General features: G+C 41.5%; 2 protein-coding genes across 2 annotated transcripts; both read right to left on the bottom strand.

Moving 5' to 3' along the window:
• Positions 1-1,277: 1,277 nt before the first annotated feature.
• On the bottom strand, positions 1,278-8,917 carry slc48a1b (solute carrier family 48 member 1b). The gene is made up of 3 exons (XM_022201447.2): positions 8,478-8,917; positions 4,425-4,592; positions 1,278-2,474 (listed from the first exon to the last, which is right to left on the bottom strand). Exons 1-3 carry the CDS (start codon positions 8,605-8,607, stop codon positions 2,338-2,340), a joined length of 435 nt encoding a protein of 144 aa, XP_022057139.1. The 5' UTR covers positions 8,608-8,917; the 3' UTR covers positions 1,278-2,337.
• Positions 8,918-9,208: 291 nt separating this feature from the next.
• Positions 9,209-18,587, bottom strand: LOC110956132 (uncharacterized). Its single transcript, XM_022201446.2, has 4 exons — positions 18,288-18,587; positions 12,181-12,620; positions 10,966-11,009; positions 9,209-10,878 (listed from the first exon to the last, which is right to left on the bottom strand). The coding sequence occupies exons 1-4, from the start codon at positions 18,463-18,465 to the stop codon at positions 9,915-9,917; spliced, it is 1,626 nt and encodes a 541-aa protein (XP_022057138.1). The 5' UTR covers positions 18,466-18,587; the 3' UTR covers positions 9,209-9,914.
• Between the last annotated feature and the right edge of the window lie 1,708 nt (positions 18,588-20,295).

The raw sequence follows: 20,295 nt of genomic DNA, 5'->3' as shown, positions 1-20,295 counted from the left end.
TCTAAACTATTGTTTCCAGTCTCACCACACTCTGCCAGACTGCCAGTCAAGACAACTTCCTTCCTTGATTTGGGTAGAAAGGAGTCCCATAATTGAATAAAATGAGACCCCTCCCTCTCTTTACATACTACACACACACAGACACACACACACACTCACACTCACCAACCACGTTTTATGAGCTGGTGTATAAACTTAATAGGACGCATTTGGTTCCAAAGCCCCCAGCTTGCTCAATGGAAAGTGAGCCGGATTGTTTTTCAGTTTCTTAATGTCGAAGTTTATAACAGCCAGATAAAAAAACGTTACCATGGCGACCTAACCACAACATCGCAATTACCTTGATGCTGCGAGACTCTGGGGGCTTACAAACAAACCAATATAATGCAATTAAGATATAAGTGCCGCAAAAATAAGGTCCTTAAAAGACAGAGGAAGGATGCAGGTAAGCAAAAAAGAAAGCGAAATAATAGTCGAAGGTTTATTTTTTGTAAAGGATCAAAGTTGCTGATAAGTCTAGTAAACGATGAAACACTGAACCAGATTCGCTTTCCCTCAGCAGAGCAGAGGTTTCTCCTCAACAGCTGTAGAAGGAGTTTAGAGATGCATTTCTACACCAAATATTGTCCTGTAAACAGATCACCTAATGAGTTATAGTACAGAAAATACCAACAGCGCTACAATAATTCAGTCACATATTTTTCACATCAACTTCAAAGTCCCTCTATCAGGCGGCCGCCTTAGCAAAATCATACACCAAAAACACTCGGCGCCCCCCTCCCCCACCTTTCCTTTGAGGGCCAAAATAAAAATGTGGATGGATGGAATAATTGCCTGACTTCAAAGTGCAGGTTATTGGCCTGCATTTACTGTTGCAATCGCAATGCTGTGGGGTGTTTTTGCTTCATAAATGTGGCTCGGTGGGGTGGGAAAAGTGGTTCATTCCTCTCATAGTGCAAATCCAACTCTAATGCCCAACACTGACCCTGCTGACCCGAGGCTTAGCAGGAAGAAGAATGTGTAGCACCTCCAGCCTGCTTCCATCACACTTTCTCACATTACATTAAAGTCACGAGCCTTATGAAGAAAATAATAAATCATTTTTTTTAACTGCTGAAATTCTTTCACACAGAGCAGCAGGAATTGGATGTTTCAGAGGAACAGAAACTGCGAAAAATGCCGACAAATTCCTTATTAAAAAAAGAGGAAGAGCCATTTATCAGCCACTGGCATTTTAAGTTCCGGGTTTTGTCGCAAGAAAACTCACCAACGTCCAGTAGATGTCAAAAACATATTTTATTCTAATCACTCTCAGACACTCTTGTACAAACACACACTCCTACATTCAGTCAGGTGATACATGTGAGTACACAATGCCATAATACTTCATTTCAACACAGCAGTGTAGAAAGACAAACGCATGAACGAGGTACAGCAAAAGAATCTCATTAAGCAGCAATATAAATGTCAATAAATGGGTTCGATGAGGACAATATAACAGAAAATAACATAAAGCATGCATATTAGTGGTATCACTGCTGAATTAAAGCCTGTTTTCCTTTATTTTAATATCACATTCGTTAAAAATATTACAAAAATCATTCTATATATTACAATTGCCCTTTTGGAGCTCAGAAATATCGGGCATGTGGTGCTTGTTCGGAATTGCACAAGAAAGCCTTCATGTGGAGGATTTTGAGTGACCTGATCCCTGTAAGCTGCTGACACCCTGTTGAAGCAGTGATCGGATGTTTGTCAACTTTAAGGCGTCGAGTTCATCGTGGCATTGGTGACTTGCGTAACACAAATTTCGTCTTCAGATCACTGTATGTGAAACTTGTGAGGAGAGCTTGTAATGACAGAATTAAACACTGCTGCAATTCACAAAGTTGCGAGCAAATGTATAAACTGCAGATATAATTGGAGGAGTGACGCCCTCTAGTGGCTGCAGCAAGAAACTGCAACTGGTAATGAGTGTGAGTGTTGAAATGAGGCATGGTTAGAAAATGACCATGTTTAGGATTTATCTTGTTTGCAGATGCATGTCTAATGCAGAGGAAGTGGAAATAGTAAGAAAATAAAGTCTGTCAAGGATCATATAAAACAGAGATGGGTTTATCTGGAAAGTCTACAAACGAATCCTGCTCAGGTGGTGCAGGGGAGATACAGGTCATGGAGGAGAGAGAGTAACCAGGGTCAGAGCGCCTGTCCACAAAGCATGTTTACTGTCCGGTGATTCCTCCTGCATCACTTTCACACTGTAACACACTGTGACACACCAGCGCTGTGAGTGAACTCCAAAGTCTGAGCGGCTGCTGCTGGATGTTTGAGCCGACCTCAGAAGTCACTGAGGATACTGATGTCAGCGAACTCTTTGCGGTAGCGGTGAGCGGTCAGGGCGAGCACGAAGGACCACTTGAGGCTCATGAAGCTCCACACACAGGACAAATAGAGACTCCGGGGGTCAGTCAGGGCTGCAGCACAGACACAGATTCATACATGTATGAGACCATTAAACATCTCATTCTAAAGCCATCGGTATTAACCCCTTTATTTTATTTGTTTGCATTTTCTTGACGTGCTCTATTGTTCCTTCCTTTTAATTTGCTTTTATTCTAACTTTACTAACTCGAAAGCACTTTGGCCACCTTTGAGTGTTGTAAAGTGCTCTATAAATAAATTTTGATTGATTGATTCCTATTGTCGCAAATTCACAACATACCACTTTCATTCAGACTGCAGCCGAGACAGTGTATCCATTCCCTCAATGCTAGTTTGTGCGTATTCAATACGTAGCTCAGAACCTTTTGCAAGCACTGGTTTCTCGTAGGACCAGTGAGAGTGGGATGTAATTATTATATATCTGTTATTATTATTATACATCTATTCTATTTGTAATAGACAAATTAACAATCTCTACTATTTTTTTAGCATCAGCTGGAAAGCAAAAATGTTTTTTCTTTAAATGTAAATTAATTCTGGCGTCAAGGGGTTAATATGCTACTTGAACACACTCTGCTCTTCTACAAAGGTTTCTTCACATAACATTTGAGTCTGGCTTCAGAAACCTGCTGTCATTCAGCCACAGGAGAACAGTGAAGGATGGTGGACGATAAGGTCAAATCTGCATTTATTAAACTTCTTCTCAGAATTACATTTGCACTCAAAAAAAAGTCCTCTAAATAATAAACAGCGTATTTTTTTCCAAAAGCTTCACCCCACTGTCTATTTTCTCAGTACAACAGTGAGTCTACACATGGAAACTGATGTGCTCTGCTACTAGCCAACATTATACTACTATAAAATAATAATATGGTAATGAGGCTGTTACCATGGTGATCCTCTTTGTTGTTGTTATGCCTGTGGCTAGATAGGTGTCTGTGCATACAAACTTTGTTTACATGAGCCACCTGCAGCGACAGTAGGGGGGTCATGAGTCTAGCACTGCTATTTTAGTGGTTGAAGGCTGAAGTCAACAACTGGAAAAGTTACTGACTGAAAGTGAAGGATATAACATTTTTAACCAGCAGCGTACTCCTGCTTATTGCAAAGTCTGAGAGAAACCCTAAAATTATTACATGTATGCTAGGAGAAGAAAATCTCAGTCAGAGATACGGATTCATCACAGCTCGTCAACAGTGAGTAGAAAAATAAACAAACACAAATGCCATCTTGACTCCCATTTTAACACCTCATAAACATAAAAAATGAAAAGTAGAAAGAAGGAAATGTTCAGACCAAAGACATTTCTATTTTATGTTTCACCTAACGAATGTGTTGGTTACGGATCAGTCAAGTTATTCCACAACACACTGAGGACATCATTCCTTTGTAGATGTGGTTTTGTGCACCGGGGCACAGTCACATGACGACGTTCCTCAAATTACTGCCATGAAGTCTGAAGCACAGCCTGTTCTAAAATATCATCCTATGCTGAGGTGGAGCTCAAGCCATGAGAAAAGTGTACAAAAGTGCGTGAAGATGTGTCTTGGCGTGACGGTCAACATTTATGAATGAAATTATTTATTATAACGGAGACTGAGATGACAATTTTTCCATAAAATTGCGTCCTTGATGGTCAACTGTAACAATTCATCGGTAGACTGATTTATCCAGGTTTTTTAAAAATTATTTTTCTTTTTTTCATTTATTGTTTCTTTATTTGATCTGCTTGCAGTATTTTAAACTTTGTTGCTACACAAATGAAACATTGGATAAAATACTGCAGTGCACGCCAAGAGTAAAATCATTGCGACTAAAATATTTAATTACTTAAATTCACACTTATATTTTGCACGTTGCAGCAGGTGTGCATGTGAGAAGAGACTGGTTTGATGAACATGCTACATTTTTAAAACATGTTTGGTGACGAACAGAGACACGTTATCTTGTGGCAAAGGTTGTTGTAACGTGGAACAACTTACACTCCTTGTTGTGGATGGCAACAGACAGGAAGGTGATGAAGGCTACGACGGCCAGCAAAGAGAAGAAAAGCCCCATGAAGAAGAAGAACTTGAGGCCCTTCAGCCAGGTCCTCCAGTAGTCCTGCAGGTACATGACGTGGGTGATCAGGGTCCAAAGAGCCAACACACCTGAGAGACGAGACAAAACATTCACAGTGAAATTAGCCTTTAGAACACATCTGCTTCATAGAAAACTTTTTTAAAAAAAGGGAAATTGCCAGTGTTTTTACGTTTGTGACTGAATAACTAAAAGTAGGGATAAAACGATTATTGGCCTGCATCTGTATTTTTACTGACTGATTATTCATAAATTGAATGCACTACCTAATGTCTGATGCAGCCACATCTCTCTGTGGTCTCAGAAATGTCTCTCAGGAAAAGACTACAAAAAATGAACACGAAACAAGTGGCTGCACAAACCATGAAATTAGCTACTCTCACAGTGGCTAAAGCTAAGCTAACGGCTAGCGGCTAAGTTAGGAGGCAGCCACAAAATACTCAGGAGTCTGGGAAACAATACATACTAAATAATGCTTTAAGATTTGGACCTTAGTGGGCAAAGAATGTGATGTAAACATGAAACATTAAGAAAATAGAGAACAGCAAATGTGACTGCAGGAGACAAACTGGTCGATCTCAAGAGAGAGTCCTAATTTAATCGCTCCTACATACTCAGTTATAGTCACCCTTGTTAATGAAAAAGCCTAGTTATTAATGACAGGTTCCTACTGTCACATGCCGTTAAAACATTATATTTAATGTAAATCGGTTCTGGTCTTTCTTGATCATCAATAATCGGCACTGGTATCAGTCCCTTAAAACCCCTAATGGTCAATCTCAAAGTCAGTCAGCTTTATTGTCAATTCGTCAATATAGAATAGAATAGCGTAGAATAGAATCACTTTATTCATCCCCAAAGGGAAATTCAATGTGTACATGACATACCAAGAATCGAAATTGCGTTACTCTGTCTTCGTGCAACAGTAAACATTAAATTAAATAAACAGAAGGTTCTGAGATAAAAGAAACAGTATAAAGTAGAAATGTCATTTGCAAAATAAGATATAAAAAGGCAAAAACTACGTAAATTAAGAACTAGAGAGCAAAAGACGGGTAAACTAAGAACAAGGAATCTAACTAAAAGCTTGTTTTCAGAAACATCAGGCAGTCACTGTTAAAACATTATTATTGCATCTCTGTGTAGATTCTCAGTCACCCAGGTCATACTAGTCCTCACAGCTTCAACAGAAAATAACTGGACTCCTCATTTTTGGTTCTGGAAGATGTCTCACCTCTTGTGTCATACAGAACAAATATCCGATACTGACATTACAGTCTTAAGATCTTTACCCAGAAAGTTTCACCACTGGTAGTATCCTGGGTTACCCCTGACATGGCAGTTTCACATCCATTTACACCTCAAAGCATGTGAGACCTGGGTTATTAATGAGCCACTGTTATGTGAGCGTAGGGTGGGAACATACATCTGAAACAGCTAGAACTGAAGAACTCTCTTGGATGAAGGTGAAACTTCTTTAAGAACTAAAAAAAGAGAAGTTTGGTTGCATTTTACTGACGCTCTTTAGATTACCACACCACACTGTTAAACACCCATTTAGAAATCTGAAACTTTCAGTAAAAAGACAGAAATATTGAATTTTAAACATTTAGCTATTATTGCTGTGACAGACAGCTGTACTTCATATCCAATCCAGTCCAATCTGAATAATGTTTATGATAGAAAAGCTAAAAAATATTTGGTTGAACTCCGACAGGATAAAATACAGAAAAGGTAGCAACTGAAACGAAAGTAAACATCTTCATCCACCATGTAAATGGAGACAGAATAAAAACAAGTGCAAATGACTCACAGATTTGATCTTTCGCATGAGATAGTGCAGAGGTGCAGCTCTTACAAATAATTCGCTTTTTATGTACAACTAAATAAGCGTTCGTTGTTTTCAGAGCACTTAAGGTTTTCTTCGAGGATTGCCTGAAAACGTGACTTTGTGGGGCTTCGTTAGGAATGGAATCAATATTCTGAACTCCTAAAAATGTTGATTTCTAGCAGAACATTCAAAATCTGTTGTATCCTTTTAAAACAAATTCTAAAATCAAACAACAACCAGACATGGATGTGACAGAAACAAGAACGTAACTTAAATCAGAGCCTCCATCACCTTAACTCTGTTACCTGGTGATTCTGATTCCAGATCCAATACAGGAACTTTTTTTTCCACAAAAACTGTATATATGTTCCACGATGAATGGAAATCAGCGGAGACTTTCTGTGTACAATGACATGACTCGATAAAAAATGAAAGGTATAGTTTTCTATATTACTGAAATCAACTGCAGTCTAAACAGTTGGAAAACAAAAAAAAAACCCGATATGGCGACGAAATGGTGACAATAATGTAAAAAAATACAACAAGAGTGCAACAACTATAAAGCTTTTACAGCTGACGTTGGTGATCATATCTGACAGTCAGTTTCTTCTGTTTCGGTGATTGTGCATTTTCAGTCATGACGCAGCATGTTGTCAACCGCTGAGTCAATAAATCACATTTTGTTCTTCATTTTAAATTTAACAGGAGGAAGTCATGTGTAGGAGAAAATCAGGAGGATGTTTATATGTACTTGAGAACTATTTTGTCCTTTCCAGAACACTGCCATGATGACGGTGCTTAATTTAACTTATGGTATCGTGACAATGTTGGTTGCAGACTTCTGGGCAAAAAACTATTGTTAGTTTTCATAATTCAGAAATTTGAAGCAGGGTATCAGTAATACTCAGGAATGTTAACTGCATGAAAAGTGAGAGGTACACTGTGATCTTTGGTCACATGTTGGTAAAGTTTAACAACTTTTCCAACTGATTAGACAACATCCTGAGAACATTTTAGTGCAGCAGTTATGAATATGCACTCCCCCGCCTCAGCAGTGTTGCAAAGTTCACATCCGTGGACGCAACAGTTTATACAACCTGTTACATGACTGTGCATAAATCCAATCAGTTTATGTTTCATAGAATTAACAGCATCTAAATGTGTCATCAATGTCTCTGTCAAGTTCTTTTTAACGATATGGAAAATTAAATGTGCACTGAATGACTGTTAAGGAGGAGCTACTGGTCTGAAACAATAGCTTTTACCTTTCAATGTTATCACATTTCCCTTCTAGATTTTTTGGTGTGTTTTTCCTTCCTTCCAGCTAGACTGAGGTTTGTATTCAGATTTAAAATTAACTGCAACCAACAGCTGCTGTACAAACCTGGGAAAAACAGAGCGTATTAGGTGAAACATCTTCTTTGAAACATGGTTGTAAGAAATATAAAGTCCAAGGGGTTCCTAGGAGGAGTAAAACATGGCAGACATTGATAGGGTCCTTTAAAATTTTATAATACACAATTTTTAATGAGGGTGAAAATGACCAAGGAGCTGCCTCTTTATCACACTTTCTGTGCATTATGGTACTTTTAAAAATATCCAATTAGGGTTGAATGAGATGGAAAGAAATTATATTGGGATTACTTTAACAAAAATGTAATGAGTCCAGATTCAAGCACAAACGGTCAAATTTTACTACTGCTGTGCAAGGAAAAAGGTGATTATGTGACTTCTGCTGCAGTCTGAAACAAACACCTGTTCCTTTGCATTTACCTTCACAAAATAACTGCAGCTAATGTGATTTTGGCCATATGGTGTTTTTTGTAATATTTTTTCTTATTATTAATACAACTCAAAAAGCATTTAGCTTTGAATTTGTATAATTATAAGTAAAACGGTGAGGTAAGTAGTTAGTTAATAATAAAATTCACTTTTAATATTTATAATAAAAACTACACTGACTTGATTCACATGTGACCAGATGACTCGTTTGTCCTTCAGAACTAGTGTGCCTTCTGTCTCAGAGGCTCATTTTGCCGTAAGCAGTAACTGAAGGCGTTTAATTGGAATAAAAACACACTCGTGTCTGTGTGAAAGTGCTGCAGCAGCCTCGGTGTTTGCTTACCTGACAGTCCTCCCATGGCTGCGGTCCACGGCTGGTTGTACGCGATGTTCCACACAAGGAATGCGGAGAAGCCCATGAGCATCCCGAAGGAGGCATAGCCGACACTAATGTACGTTTTATTGATTCCCATTATCACTAAAAAAAAATTAACACAGAGAGAGACGGTGCAGAGACCGGAGGGGAGCTGCAGCGGAACGGAGCCGAGTGTCGGTGAGAGATCAGCGGGCTGCTGGTTTCAAAACAGCCGCAGACAGACGCGTCCTGGTCGGTGTGGACGAACACGAGAGTCCCGCTGGTTAAGGACACCCCGAGACAAACACATGACAAAGCACTTTTAATGAGAAGCACAGTGTTTTTCTTTTTTCTCCTGCCCGACTGCAAAACACATTGGTCCCCTTTACGTCATCTAACACTAGCCAAAGAAATCTTCCTGCTAAGTCCTACGGTTAGAGCACACAGCGCCGCCTGCAGGACGGCACCGCTCAGACACAACATGGAGCTCAGCGGGGCTTTAACTGGAGGACATTTTACTTCCCATCAAATTTCAAATAATCCATGTGCAAAATACTAAAACATGCAGTTGTTGTGTTTATTTACTTGTCCTGAGACTAAATCTTAAAAAAATGGAGAAAAGAATATTTGAAAATATTTTTTAAAAACACCAAATAAAATGCCAGTGTGAGCATCGAATACAACCAATATTAGTTTGAGCGGTGAAATGAGGACAAGTATTTAGATTTTCTGTAAGAATTTTATATAATTGAACATACAATCATTTTCCTTAAGTCCTGCTCTGATTCAGAACTGCAGACATCATTACCTAAAGTCACAAAAACTTTTAATACTTGTGTAGAGACTTGAATTTATCCAAACAAATTGAGAAACATTTCTCTATTTTCTGACATTTCAAAGACTAAACATGATCAAATAACAGAGTAAATAATTAGTAGACTAATCAAATAAAACAAACTTTACAGTGGATGTAGCCCTTTGGAGAATGGTAAGAGGGGAAACATAAAAAAGTTTTCTTTGGACTAGATGGAACTAATAAGAAAATGACATTTAATAAGGCCAGATGTGCAACAGCAATTAGAAAATATAACTTCAGTCATTTGCAGTCCGCTAAAACTTAAAACCAAAAATCTAAGTGGAAATGCATACTGCAATAGTATTTTTTCTCCAGTTCAGGTTGCACAGCCTTAGCTGCCACATTGTGAAGATGTGTTTTCACTGCAGGATGAGGTAGATAAAATTGGACAGGCATGCCTGTCTTTAGTGATTAGAGGCTATAGAAAAGTCTCTGCAAAGTCTCTTTGTGTTCAGTATTTTTGTAGCTTCTTGCTGACAGTCTGTGTTTTCAAGTTGTGTTCCTCCCCCGTTACTCCGTTTGTACTTTGATGCATTCGCGTTAGGCCACAGTGTGATGACAGCGTTCAGCTAAATTAGACTTGGCAAGTAGTAATAGAAAAAGAATTCATCCAGTTTCTTCTTCAAGATCCTCATGTTGATCTTGTCGCGGTAGATGCGTTGAACCAGCATGTCTTCTTTGGAGAACATGAACAGATCACACCACGATGTTCCCGTCACCATCATCTCTCCCTGGATGTGCCAGTAGTACCTGTGGCTCTTCTTCAGCTGTAATGCTCCATTCTGACAGGCCAGGAAGCTGCATTCTGTAAAGCTCCGCAAGCTGATGCATTTGACATGCACCAGCCCAAAGCGGCTCTCCTCGCTGGGGTCGTACACTAACCCATCAGGCGTCACTCCCAACCATGGAGCATTCGGGTGGACAACAAAACCACAGGGGGACCAGTTGACACATACATGCCGACAGTATTCCCGCAGAGCTTCAGCCTTCATTTCCTCCTCAGCCTGTGTAGTCTTGCACTTGAGGAATCCTTTTTTAAGCTTGTATACTAGGTGCTCCGCATGGCTTCGACCTGGTTTGAGTTTGCAGATGTCTCTGAAACGGCTGGTCAAGCGTGACTTCCGCAGCTCCTCCAGAGATTCCTTGCAGCCACGTGTGGAGTTTTCCAGATCACATGCTCCTGCCCAGGTGATGTGCAAGGCAAGTAAATGTTGCTGCTCCTTAATACTGAGAGTAGGAAAGGAAGACCGCAGCTTCAGAGGGGGAGAAGACAGGGGAAGCAGCGGCCTAGAGGGAGCGTCTTTATGTGGCTTGTAATCCTGACTAGAAGGCAGAGGACACTGGTAGGACAAGGTGCAACCTTTAGGAACTTTACCAAAAGCAAAGTCCACCAATTCCGCATCTGCTGTCAGGCCTGTTATGGTTATAAGAGGCTTCTCATTACCAGGAGCATCCTTAAAGGCTTCAGTGAGCTTTGCTACAAAGGACTGGCAGTCAGGAGGAGCAGCAATGAAAGATTTGCAGGGCATCATCCTGTATAAAACAGGTTAATATTATAATTTATGCAAGCAGGTGGATAGGAATACTAAAAAGAAAAAATGCAGCAATTCAGTGTCTTACCTTGGTAATTCTAGCATGGTTTTCTGCTTGGACTGCTTTGATCTCTTTCATTTTGTAGCAAGATTTTCAACCAAGAAAAGAAAAAGGAAATCACTATTTAATTTCACGAGTTAAAAACAAACCATAGTTGCAATGCAAACAAAACAATCTGTACTGATTCCTAAAGGTTCACCCACTACAAGGAGGTTCCATATATTGATAAACAGCACTAATATGGAGGGGGAAGAAATCTATTGAAATTTTGAATAAGACTGAAAACAAAATCTTGCATGAATTTGCCATACAATGAAATTGGTTGTTTACAGTCATTACTGACACTTTGGTTCCTGACTTCACCAGATCCTCCTGCAGTGTTTAGCAGTAAAGGTTCTGCACAGTTCAGCAGAGCTGCTGTAGTAACATGAGTTTTGAACTTGCATATGACGCCAATGCTGCCAGCCACATCTGTTTCTGTGACTTGTCTTTTGGTGTAATTTATTCTCTTAGGTGTCATGACAGCTCCTGCATCTTTGCCATAGTTGCTACTCAGAGCTGAAGCAAATTCTGTGTCCCCTAAGAGTTCCCAAATAACTGCATTTATGGCTATCTTGATAGGGGCCTCATAATCACAATATGAGTGTATCACAAAATACCCATAATATCGTCATAACTGCCTTCCCAGAAAAAAACTGCTTGCCATAGTTTCTTCATCAGTTCGTCACCCGAGAAGATGTAGAGTATGACAAAACCTACACTGGTTAAACTCTTACAAAGTCATTGAATAACTATAATTGCAACCATATACACATCCGTTTGTGTCTCTGTTTGGTTTGTTTATCCCGACAATAAGACCAAAGGATCATTTAAGAAGAAAACCTTCCATTATACCGAGTCCATGTGACCAACAAGGGGCAAATCTGGACATCTTGGTTTGGGAACAATTAATGCAAATTTCAGAGATTAAGTTTGCAAGGTACTCATTTCTAATTAGCACATGCACAAAATGGGGACTGAAATGTGTGTATACACTTCAAGTAGTTCATGAGCAACATTTTGACTAATGCCTCTTAGGAAACACTGATTTAAGTCATGAATCATGTTTGGTATTTGTTGAAGACCTCAGCGTGTTTGTGAGTCATATTTTTGCAACATTATGCTTGTTTACAAAAAACAGCCAGTCACAGTCAGATTTATTAATTAGATTTAAGTGGTTCTAAAACAACTTTTCAAACTTACGCTTTTCTTTGAGGCTTCATGACATTTCTGGTGTTCTTGGGTCTCACTCAAGTGTTCTGCATTACTGAGTAGCGGTGGACAATTTTCGGCTGCTGACTCCGATGGGGAAATGTAATCACACTGATTGTAGTCTTCATCAGCTGAGAGAGTGGCTGAAGAGTCAGGGGGGCACTCCACCACTTGAACCTGGTATGAGTCGGCGATACAGGGCATGCTTACGTCTTCCTCTTCTGGGTCATTTTTCACACACTCTGGTGCACTTAAGTTGTAAGCATTCCATTCTTGCTGTTCTTGTTCCGATAACCAACTTACTTCACATTCAACTGTCTCTTCTTTAAGTACTTTAATCAGTGGTTCCGACATTTCAACGTCCAACAAGGCGTTTGGCTCAGGGGGCTGCTCTCTGACATCTGTGGCTGCTCCAGTGTGTGGAGTGAGGTCTATTATTGGAAAAAGATAAACAGAAATATCAAATAATTAAACATCCCGTGTTATGTTGGCTGTGAAAAGTCTACAGCTACAGTACTTGCCCCTTAAAACAGTAATTTTTTTCACATACCACAAAACAAAGTTGTTGGGTATATGAAAAATCGAGACAATTGTGGTATCCTCGCGTCTTTACCAATAGTGGGGAAAAAAGATAAAAATAATCACTATGCAGAATGGAAACTTTTAGAAAATTGTGTATTTTTGTATTAATGGGTTTACGAGTTAATAATGATGCCCAGTAGGCCCTGCACCTACAGGGCAGGAAGTCGGGGTCGGGTGCTATGTCCACCGGGCAGTAGGCAGGAGCGGGCGCCTGGGCGTGCCACCCCCTGGTGGCGTAGACTAGCTCTGGGGACGTGGAATGTCACCTCACTGGCAGGGAAGGAACCTGAGCTGGTGCGGGAGGTGGAGCGATACCGGTTAGATATAGTTGGGCTCACCTCCACACACAGCAAGGGTTCTGGAACCAGAATCCTGGAGAGGGGTTGGACTCTCTCCTACTGTGGAGTTGCCCAAAGTGAGAGGCACCGGGCGGGTGTGGGGATACTCACAAGCCGCCGGCTGAGCGCCGCTTTGTTGGAGTTCTCCCCGGAGAACGAGAGGGCCGCCTCTCTGCGACTTCGTGTTGCAGAGGGGAAAACTCTGACTGTTGTCTCTGCATATGCGCCGAACAGCAGTTCAGAGTATTCGGCCTTCTTGTAGTCTCTGGGTGGTGTCCTGGAAGGGGTACCGCCCGGGGATTCCATAGTTCTCCTGGGAGACTTCAACGCTCACGTGGGCAACGATGGAGAAACCTGTAGGGGGGTGATTGGGAGGAACTGCCTGCCCGATCTGAACCCGAGTGGTGTTTTATTATTGGACTTCGGCGCTAGTCATAGATTGTCCATAACGAACACCATGTTCGAGCATAAGGTTGCTCATAAGTGTACTTGGTACCAGAGCACCTTAGGCCAAAGGTCGATGATCTACTTTATAGTCGTATCATCAGACCTGCGGCCGTATGTCTTGGACACTCGGGTGAGAGAGGTGCAGAGCTGTCAACTGATCACCACCTGGTGGTGAGTTGGATCAGGATGGCGGGGAAGACTGCCGGACAGACCTTGTAAACCCAAACGTGTAGTGCTGGTCAATTGGGAACATCTGGCGGAGGACCCTGTCCGTAAGGTTTTCAACTACCACCTCCGGAAGAGTTTCTCCTGCATCCCGGGGGAGGTTGGAGACATGGATTCTGAGTGGTCAATGTTCAAAGCCTCCATTGCAGAAGCAGCTGCTAGGAGCTGTGGTCTGAAGGTCACTGGTGCCTGTCGCGGTGGCAATCTAAAGACCCGCTGGTGGATACCAGCGGTGAGGGAGGCCGTCAGGCTGAAAAAGGAGACTTTTCGAGCCTGATTGGCTCGGGGGTCTCCTGAAGCAGCTGACAGGTACCGGCTGGCCAAAAGGGCGGCAGCTGGGGCGGTTGTGGAAGCTAAAACTCGGGTGTGGGAGGAGTTCGGGGAGGCCATGGAGAAGGACTTTCAGTTGGCCTCGGAGAAGTTCTGGCAAACTGTTCGACGTCTCAGGAAGGGGAGGCAGGGCTTCGCTCAGGCTGTGTTCAGTCGAGGTGGAGAACTGTTGACCCGTACTGGGGATATCGTCGAGTGGTGGAAAGAGCACTTCGAGGAACTCCTGAACCCGGTAAACACGTCCTCAATGGAGGAGGCAGAGCCTGAAGACTTGGGGGGATCTTCGTCCATATCTGTGGTAGAGGTCGCCGAGGTAGTTAAGAAGTTCCTCGGTGGCAAGGCACCAGGTGTGGATGAGATTCGCCCTGAGATGCTGAAGGCTCTGGACATTGTTGGACTGTCTTGGTTGACACGTCTATACAATGTCGTGTGGGCATCGGGTACAGTACCTGTGGAGTGGCAGACCGGGGTGGTGGTCCCTATTTTCAAAAAGGGGGATCGGAGAGTGTGTGCCAACTACCGTGGTATCACACTTCTCAGCCTCCCCGGGAAAGTTTACTCTAGGGTGCTGGTGGGGAGGATCTGACCGATAGTCGAACCTCGGATTCAGGAGGAGCAATGCGGATTCCGTCCCGGTCGTGGAACAGCAGACCAGCTCTTTACCCTTGCGGAGCTGCTGAGGGGGTCATGGGAGTATGACCTGCCAGTCTACATGTGTTTTGTGGATCTGGAGAAGGCCTATGACCGTGTCCCCCGAGGGGCTTTGTGGGGGGCACTGCGGGAGTATGGGGTCCTGGGCTCGTTGTTATGAGCCGTTCGGTCCCTGTACGACCAAAGTGAGAGCTATGTCCGCATACTCGGCACTAAGTCAGACACGTTTCTGGTGGGTGTTGGACTCTGCCAGGGCTGCCCCTTGTCTTCAATCCTGTTTGTGGTTTTCATGGACAGGATTTCGAGGTGCAGTCGTGGTGGGGAGGGTTTTCGGTTTGGGAGCCTCAGGATCGCATCTCTGCTTTTTGCGGATGATGTGGTTTTGTTGGCGCCCTCAGACCGTGACCTCCAGCACGCACTGGAGCAGTTTGCAGCCGAGTGTGAACCGGCAGGGATGCGGATCAGCACCTCCAAGTCCGAGGCCATGGTTCTCTGCCAGAAACCGGTGGATTGCTCCCTCTGGGTTGGGGGGGAGTTGCTTCCCCAAGCAAAGGAGTTTAAGTATCTCGGGATCTTGTTCACGAGTGATAGGAAAACGGAACGAGAGATGGACAGGCAGATTGGTACGGCGTCAGCAGTAATGCGGGCATTGTACCGAACCGTTGTGGTGAAGAGGGAGCTGAGCCGTAAAGTGAAGCTCTTGATTTACCAGTCCATCTACGTTCCAACCCTCACCTATGGTCATGAGCTTTGGGTAGTGACCGAAAGAACAAAATCGCGGATACAAGCACCCGAAATGAGCTTCCTCCATGGGGTGGCTGGACTCAGCCTTAGAGATAGGGTGAGGAGCTCAGACATCCGGAGGGAGCTTGGAGTAGATCCGCTGCTCCTTCACATCGAAAGGAGCCAGTTGAGGTGGTTTGGCCATCTGATTCGGATGCCTCCAGGGAGACTTCCTTTGGAGGTTTTCCGAGCACGTCCGTCTGGGAGGAGACCCCGGGGTAGACCCAGAACTCGCTGGAGGGATTATATATCTCGTCTGGCCTGGGAACGCCTCGGGATCCCCCAGGAAGAGCTGGAAAGCGTCGCTGGGGGGAGGGATGTCTGGAACGACCTGCTTTGCCTACTGCCTCCACGACCCGGCCCCGGATAAGCGGAAGAAAATGGATGGATGGATGGATGGATGGATAATGAAATATGTCAGTTGCATGTTAAAGCTATGGCTAGTTGAGTTGAAGTTTATTTAGTTCATTGTGTTAGATGTATTTTTAAGCAAGTAAAATCTTAGGAAGCAAAGTACTTACTAGACAACGCCATAAATAAATGTAGTTTTGTACTGAAAAATAGTGGAGTATGTGTCTTTGGATTTTGTTTCATCGTGCCCAGATCTATCATTTTCCTCAGGTTATGTTGCACCCATACGACGTAGATGTTTGTTTTTCAGAGGTTTTGGCCCTGAACAAGCCTTATTTTATTTAAAGCTGCAGTATGGTGTACGGAATAGGATTAGACCACTATAAAAAATGAATTTGCTGTCTGACTTTTTTGTGAATTCTGAAAAAACTAAATTCAGACTTTCAGAAAATTTACAGTGGTCCTGATTCTACAAGCCCTCAAAAATGGTCAATGACTTACAATACTATTGCTTCCTCTGACATTATGCTTTCTATTCCTTCTGATCTGTATGAAAAGTTGTTGTTTTGAGATGATTTGACACTTTGCATGCCATTATTTTCTAATTATTTATTTCAAAAGGCAGATTTTTTGACAGTATCCAGTAGTTTACTTTCAGCACAGCTCCAGTCGCTCTGCCTGGTTGGGATGGTTGAAGATGTGGCTGGAAATATGATTATTGTTCAGACTTCAGCTGCTGCTGTGGTTCAGTCTGTGGTGCTACAAACATAGATGCCACTATTTAAACATACAGTGCTTTAATGACAGGTCTGTCTTTTGTTCATTTAGGAATTCAGGGATACAGTAAGTGCTCAGTCAACAAAATAATCAATGCATGCACACACACACTCCCACATCATGTGATCAGTTCTGAAATTGAGCATAGTAAGATGACACCAGCTACAGCCAAAATTGAGGGTGCACTGATTATCTCTATACTCAAAACTGTATGAGCTGCACTATGACAGTGTTGTGTAGGCTAAAGATGGCCGCTGACTGTGACTACAAAGAGATTCAGTGTATCCTCAGCATCTGTCAGGTACAAGCCTGCACCGCTGCATTAAGACAAAACTAAAAGAGCTGGTTCTGCAGCTTACTGACTGCTGCTCAGGCAGGCTGTATGACTGCTGCCTTGCGATGACGGCTGTCACTGTGGCTGTAGCCAGCATTACGATGTTTGCTGAACAAGAATCATATATCCAATCACAGATTCACCATCACAGCAACCAGAGCTGCTGCAACTGTACTCACAACCAGCAGCTGGGCATTATAGAATACTAGGCTTTAAAAATTAATAATAAGCAAGGAATAACTTCTCTTTCTGTAGTATCTGCGGAGTGATTTCCTAAACTGACAATTAATCATAACAAGAGTGACAAATACACAACCTGTTCATATTAATCAGGAAGAATGTTAGGGATGCTGCAAGGGAACACAAAACTATTGTGAGGGAACGTAAAAAAAAAAAAAACTTGTAGGACTTGCATATATTCCTCTTTTGTGAAGTAGTTTTTTTTGTTGAAAAAGGGGAAACAAAAAACTGTATTTGAAAATATAGCCCTCCCCTCTCTGCATTAAGCCCTCACAATGTGGACTTTCCAGCTCTTAATGCTCCCACTTTGCTTGTCTCAACAGACTTGTGATTGGTTAAAATCTCTTTTAATGAACTACATTTTCCAAAGCCAGAAAACCAAACAAAGAGGAGGTGCAGAAGGCTACTTTCCAATTGCATTACAAAATGCTTAAAGGTTAGTATGGGATTTGTAGAAAAGATGAGTAAAAGTACTGTAGTAGAAGCATAAACTATCCACCGCTTTATCCTCACTAGGGTCGCGGGGGGTTCTGGAGTCTATCATCAGCTGACTCGAGAGAAGGCAGGGGACACCCTGGACAAGTCGCCAGTCTGTCGCAGGGCTACATATACAGACGAACACATTCACACCTACGGGCAATTTAGAGTTATCAATTAACCTCAGCATATTTTGGACTGTGGGAGGAAGCCGGAGTACCCGGAGAAAACCCACGCATGCACAGGGAGAACATGCGAACTCTATGCAGAAAGATCCCGTGCTCAACCTCCGGGACTCGAACCAGTGATCTTCTTGCTGCAAGGCGAAAGTGCTAACCACTACGTGCTAACCAAGCATAAACTAGCATTAAGCTAATTATATATGAAATCATCTCAATCATTTTCCCCATGATTTCATGTTGTAGGTGTAGTTGCAAACATATTTTTAAGTTGGCAGAGAGTCTTGGTAACTTAGGATTGTTGTAATGCAGCAGTTAAAGCTGAAGTGTAGCTGGTAGCCAACATCAGCAAGTAGAGATTGTAAACAGCTAAAAATAACAGACCTATCTTGGATAACTTTATCTCGGGGTTGAGCACCATGTCCAGGATACTCCTCAGACGTTTGTTCTCTTCATAGCACGCCTCGACGATACTTTCAACTTCACCGAAAATCTCCACAGCCACGGACGTAAAGCGTTCCGTTAGAATGTTCTTGAAAGTCTGGAGTCTGGTGCTCGACATTTTCACCACATGTAAACAGACCAAATTTAAATGTTGAAAAAACGTTTGGAGCTCTGTGAACAACTCGCGTAGAGCCTTAAAAAAACAAAAAACAAACAAACAAACGGAACTTAAACAAGACACTTCCGGTTATTCTTCTTCGTTGGATTTTGGCGCTGAGTGTGTTGTAACAGCGACCCCTGCATGTCAATGTGGAACTAACAAGCTGCATCTAGACCCAGAGATAGATAGATAGATAGATAGATAGATAGATAGATAGATAGATAGATAGATAGATAGATAGATAGATAGATAGATAGATAGATAGATTTTTATTCTTTTTAATTTTATTCTTATTTTATAGTATTTGCACTACTGTCTTGCACTGTTTTGCACTCCAGTGAAGTGTGTTAAGCTGTTTATTTTGTGTGCTTATTTTATGTAATGCTTTGGCAATGCGAATGTGTGTTTGTCATGCCAATAAAGCCTCTTTGAATTGAATTGAATTGAATTGAATAGATAGATAGATAGATAAATAGATAGATAGATAGATAGATAGATAGATAGATAGATAGATAGATAGATAGATAGATAGATAGATAGATAGATAGATAGATGTCTTATTAATCACGAGGGAAATTCAAGTGTTCAGCAGCTTACATACAACATACAATAACAAAAAGGCAGGTTAGCAACATTAGCAATAAAGGTTAGCATATGCTCTGGAAATCTTGTTGTACAATACAATACCATAAAAACAATTCTCATTTTAAAATCTATAGAATACTAAATGAAATTAAAATTTAATATGCAGTATTCTCACATTTCAAGGCACAGTGATTTAAAGTGAATTTAGTGATTTTAAGAGACTTTGACAGGTAATAAGAAAAAAGTTACATCGAAGTACCTACGGTGCATGGACATTCTTTGCAAAGTACCTACGGTGCATGGACATTCTTTGCAAAGTACCTACAGTGCATGGACATTCTTTACGAATAATAACATTGGTCATAATCTGATTATGACAGGGACCCCCGGACAACTCAGTGATGAGTTGTGTATATACCACCAGTTATCAGTCAGTACAGTTCATAATATTTTGTACTTTTTAATGACTCCTAGGCTCCTCAACAGCACATGTTATTATTTACTGATGTAGTAGCATTTTGCATATTACATTATAGTATAGTTACATAATATGAAAATATAAACACACTTGTCAAATGTGTGTTCAACTGATTGAAATGAAATATGTAAAAAAAAGAAGACATGAAAAAGAAATAAATGTATGAATAATGAAATAGAGGTAAGTGCAGTATTAAAGTACAAAAATCATCAAGATGTTTTTTTTTTATTATTTTAACAAATATCATAAGGTGAATGAAAGTATGTGTATATTTTTTCTTTTTTCTTTTACATTTATGAGAAATCTAAGCAGAATACTTAATCACAGAATATTTACAGTGGGTACGGAAAGTATTCAGACCCCTTGAAATGTTTCACTCTGTGTCATTGCAGCCATTTGCCAAAATCAAAAAAGTTCATTTTATTTCTCATTAATGCACACTCAGCACCCCATCTTGACAGAAAAAAACAGAAATGTTGAAATTTTTTTCAAATTTATTAAAAAAGAAAAACTGAAATATCACATGGTCATAAGTATTCAGACCCTGTGCTCAGTATTGAGTAGAAGCACCCTTTTCAGCTCGTACAGCCATGAGTCTTCTTGGGAATGACGCAACAAGTTTTTCACACCTGGATTTGGGGATCCTCTGCCATTCTTCCTTGCAGATCCTCTCCAGTTCTGTCAGGTTGGATGGGGAACATTGGTGGACAGCCATTTTGAGGTCT

This window comes from Acanthochromis polyacanthus, chromosome 5, assembly GCF_021347895.1.
Source record: "Acanthochromis polyacanthus isolate Apoly-LR-REF ecotype Palm Island chromosome 5, KAUST_Apoly_ChrSc, whole genome shotgun sequence".
NCBI classification, from domain to species: Eukaryota; Metazoa; Chordata; class Actinopteri; family Pomacentridae; genus Acanthochromis; species Acanthochromis polyacanthus.
This window is presented reverse-complemented; position numbering and strand designations above follow the sequence as displayed.

Bases quoted from the DNA above. Each gene is read 5' to 3' on its own strand.
- slc48a1b (XM_022201447.2), bottom strand. From the start codon at position 8,607: ATGGGAATCAATAAAACGTACATTAGTGTCGGCTATGCCTCCTTCGGG. The intron at 4,593-8,477 runs GTAAGCAAACAC...CTCGTCTCTCAG, and splicing joins AGCCATGGGAGGACTGTCAG to GTGTGTTGGCTCTTTGGACC. The intron at 2,475-4,424 runs GTAAGTTGTTCC...TCTGTGCTGCAG, and splicing joins TGCCATCCACAACAAGGAGT to CCCTGACTGACCCCCGGAGT.
- LOC110956132 (XM_022201446.2), bottom strand. From the start codon at position 18,465: ATGTCGAGCACCAGACTCCAGACTTTCAAGAACATTCTAACGGAACGC. The intron at 12,621-18,287 runs GTCTGTTATTTT...TTCCAATAATAG, and splicing joins GATAAAGTTATCCAAGATAG to ACCTCACTCCACACACTGGA. The intron at 10,879-10,965 runs GTAAGACACTGA...TGTTTTATACAG, and splicing joins ACCATGCTAGAATTACCAAG to GATGATGCCCTGCAAATCTT.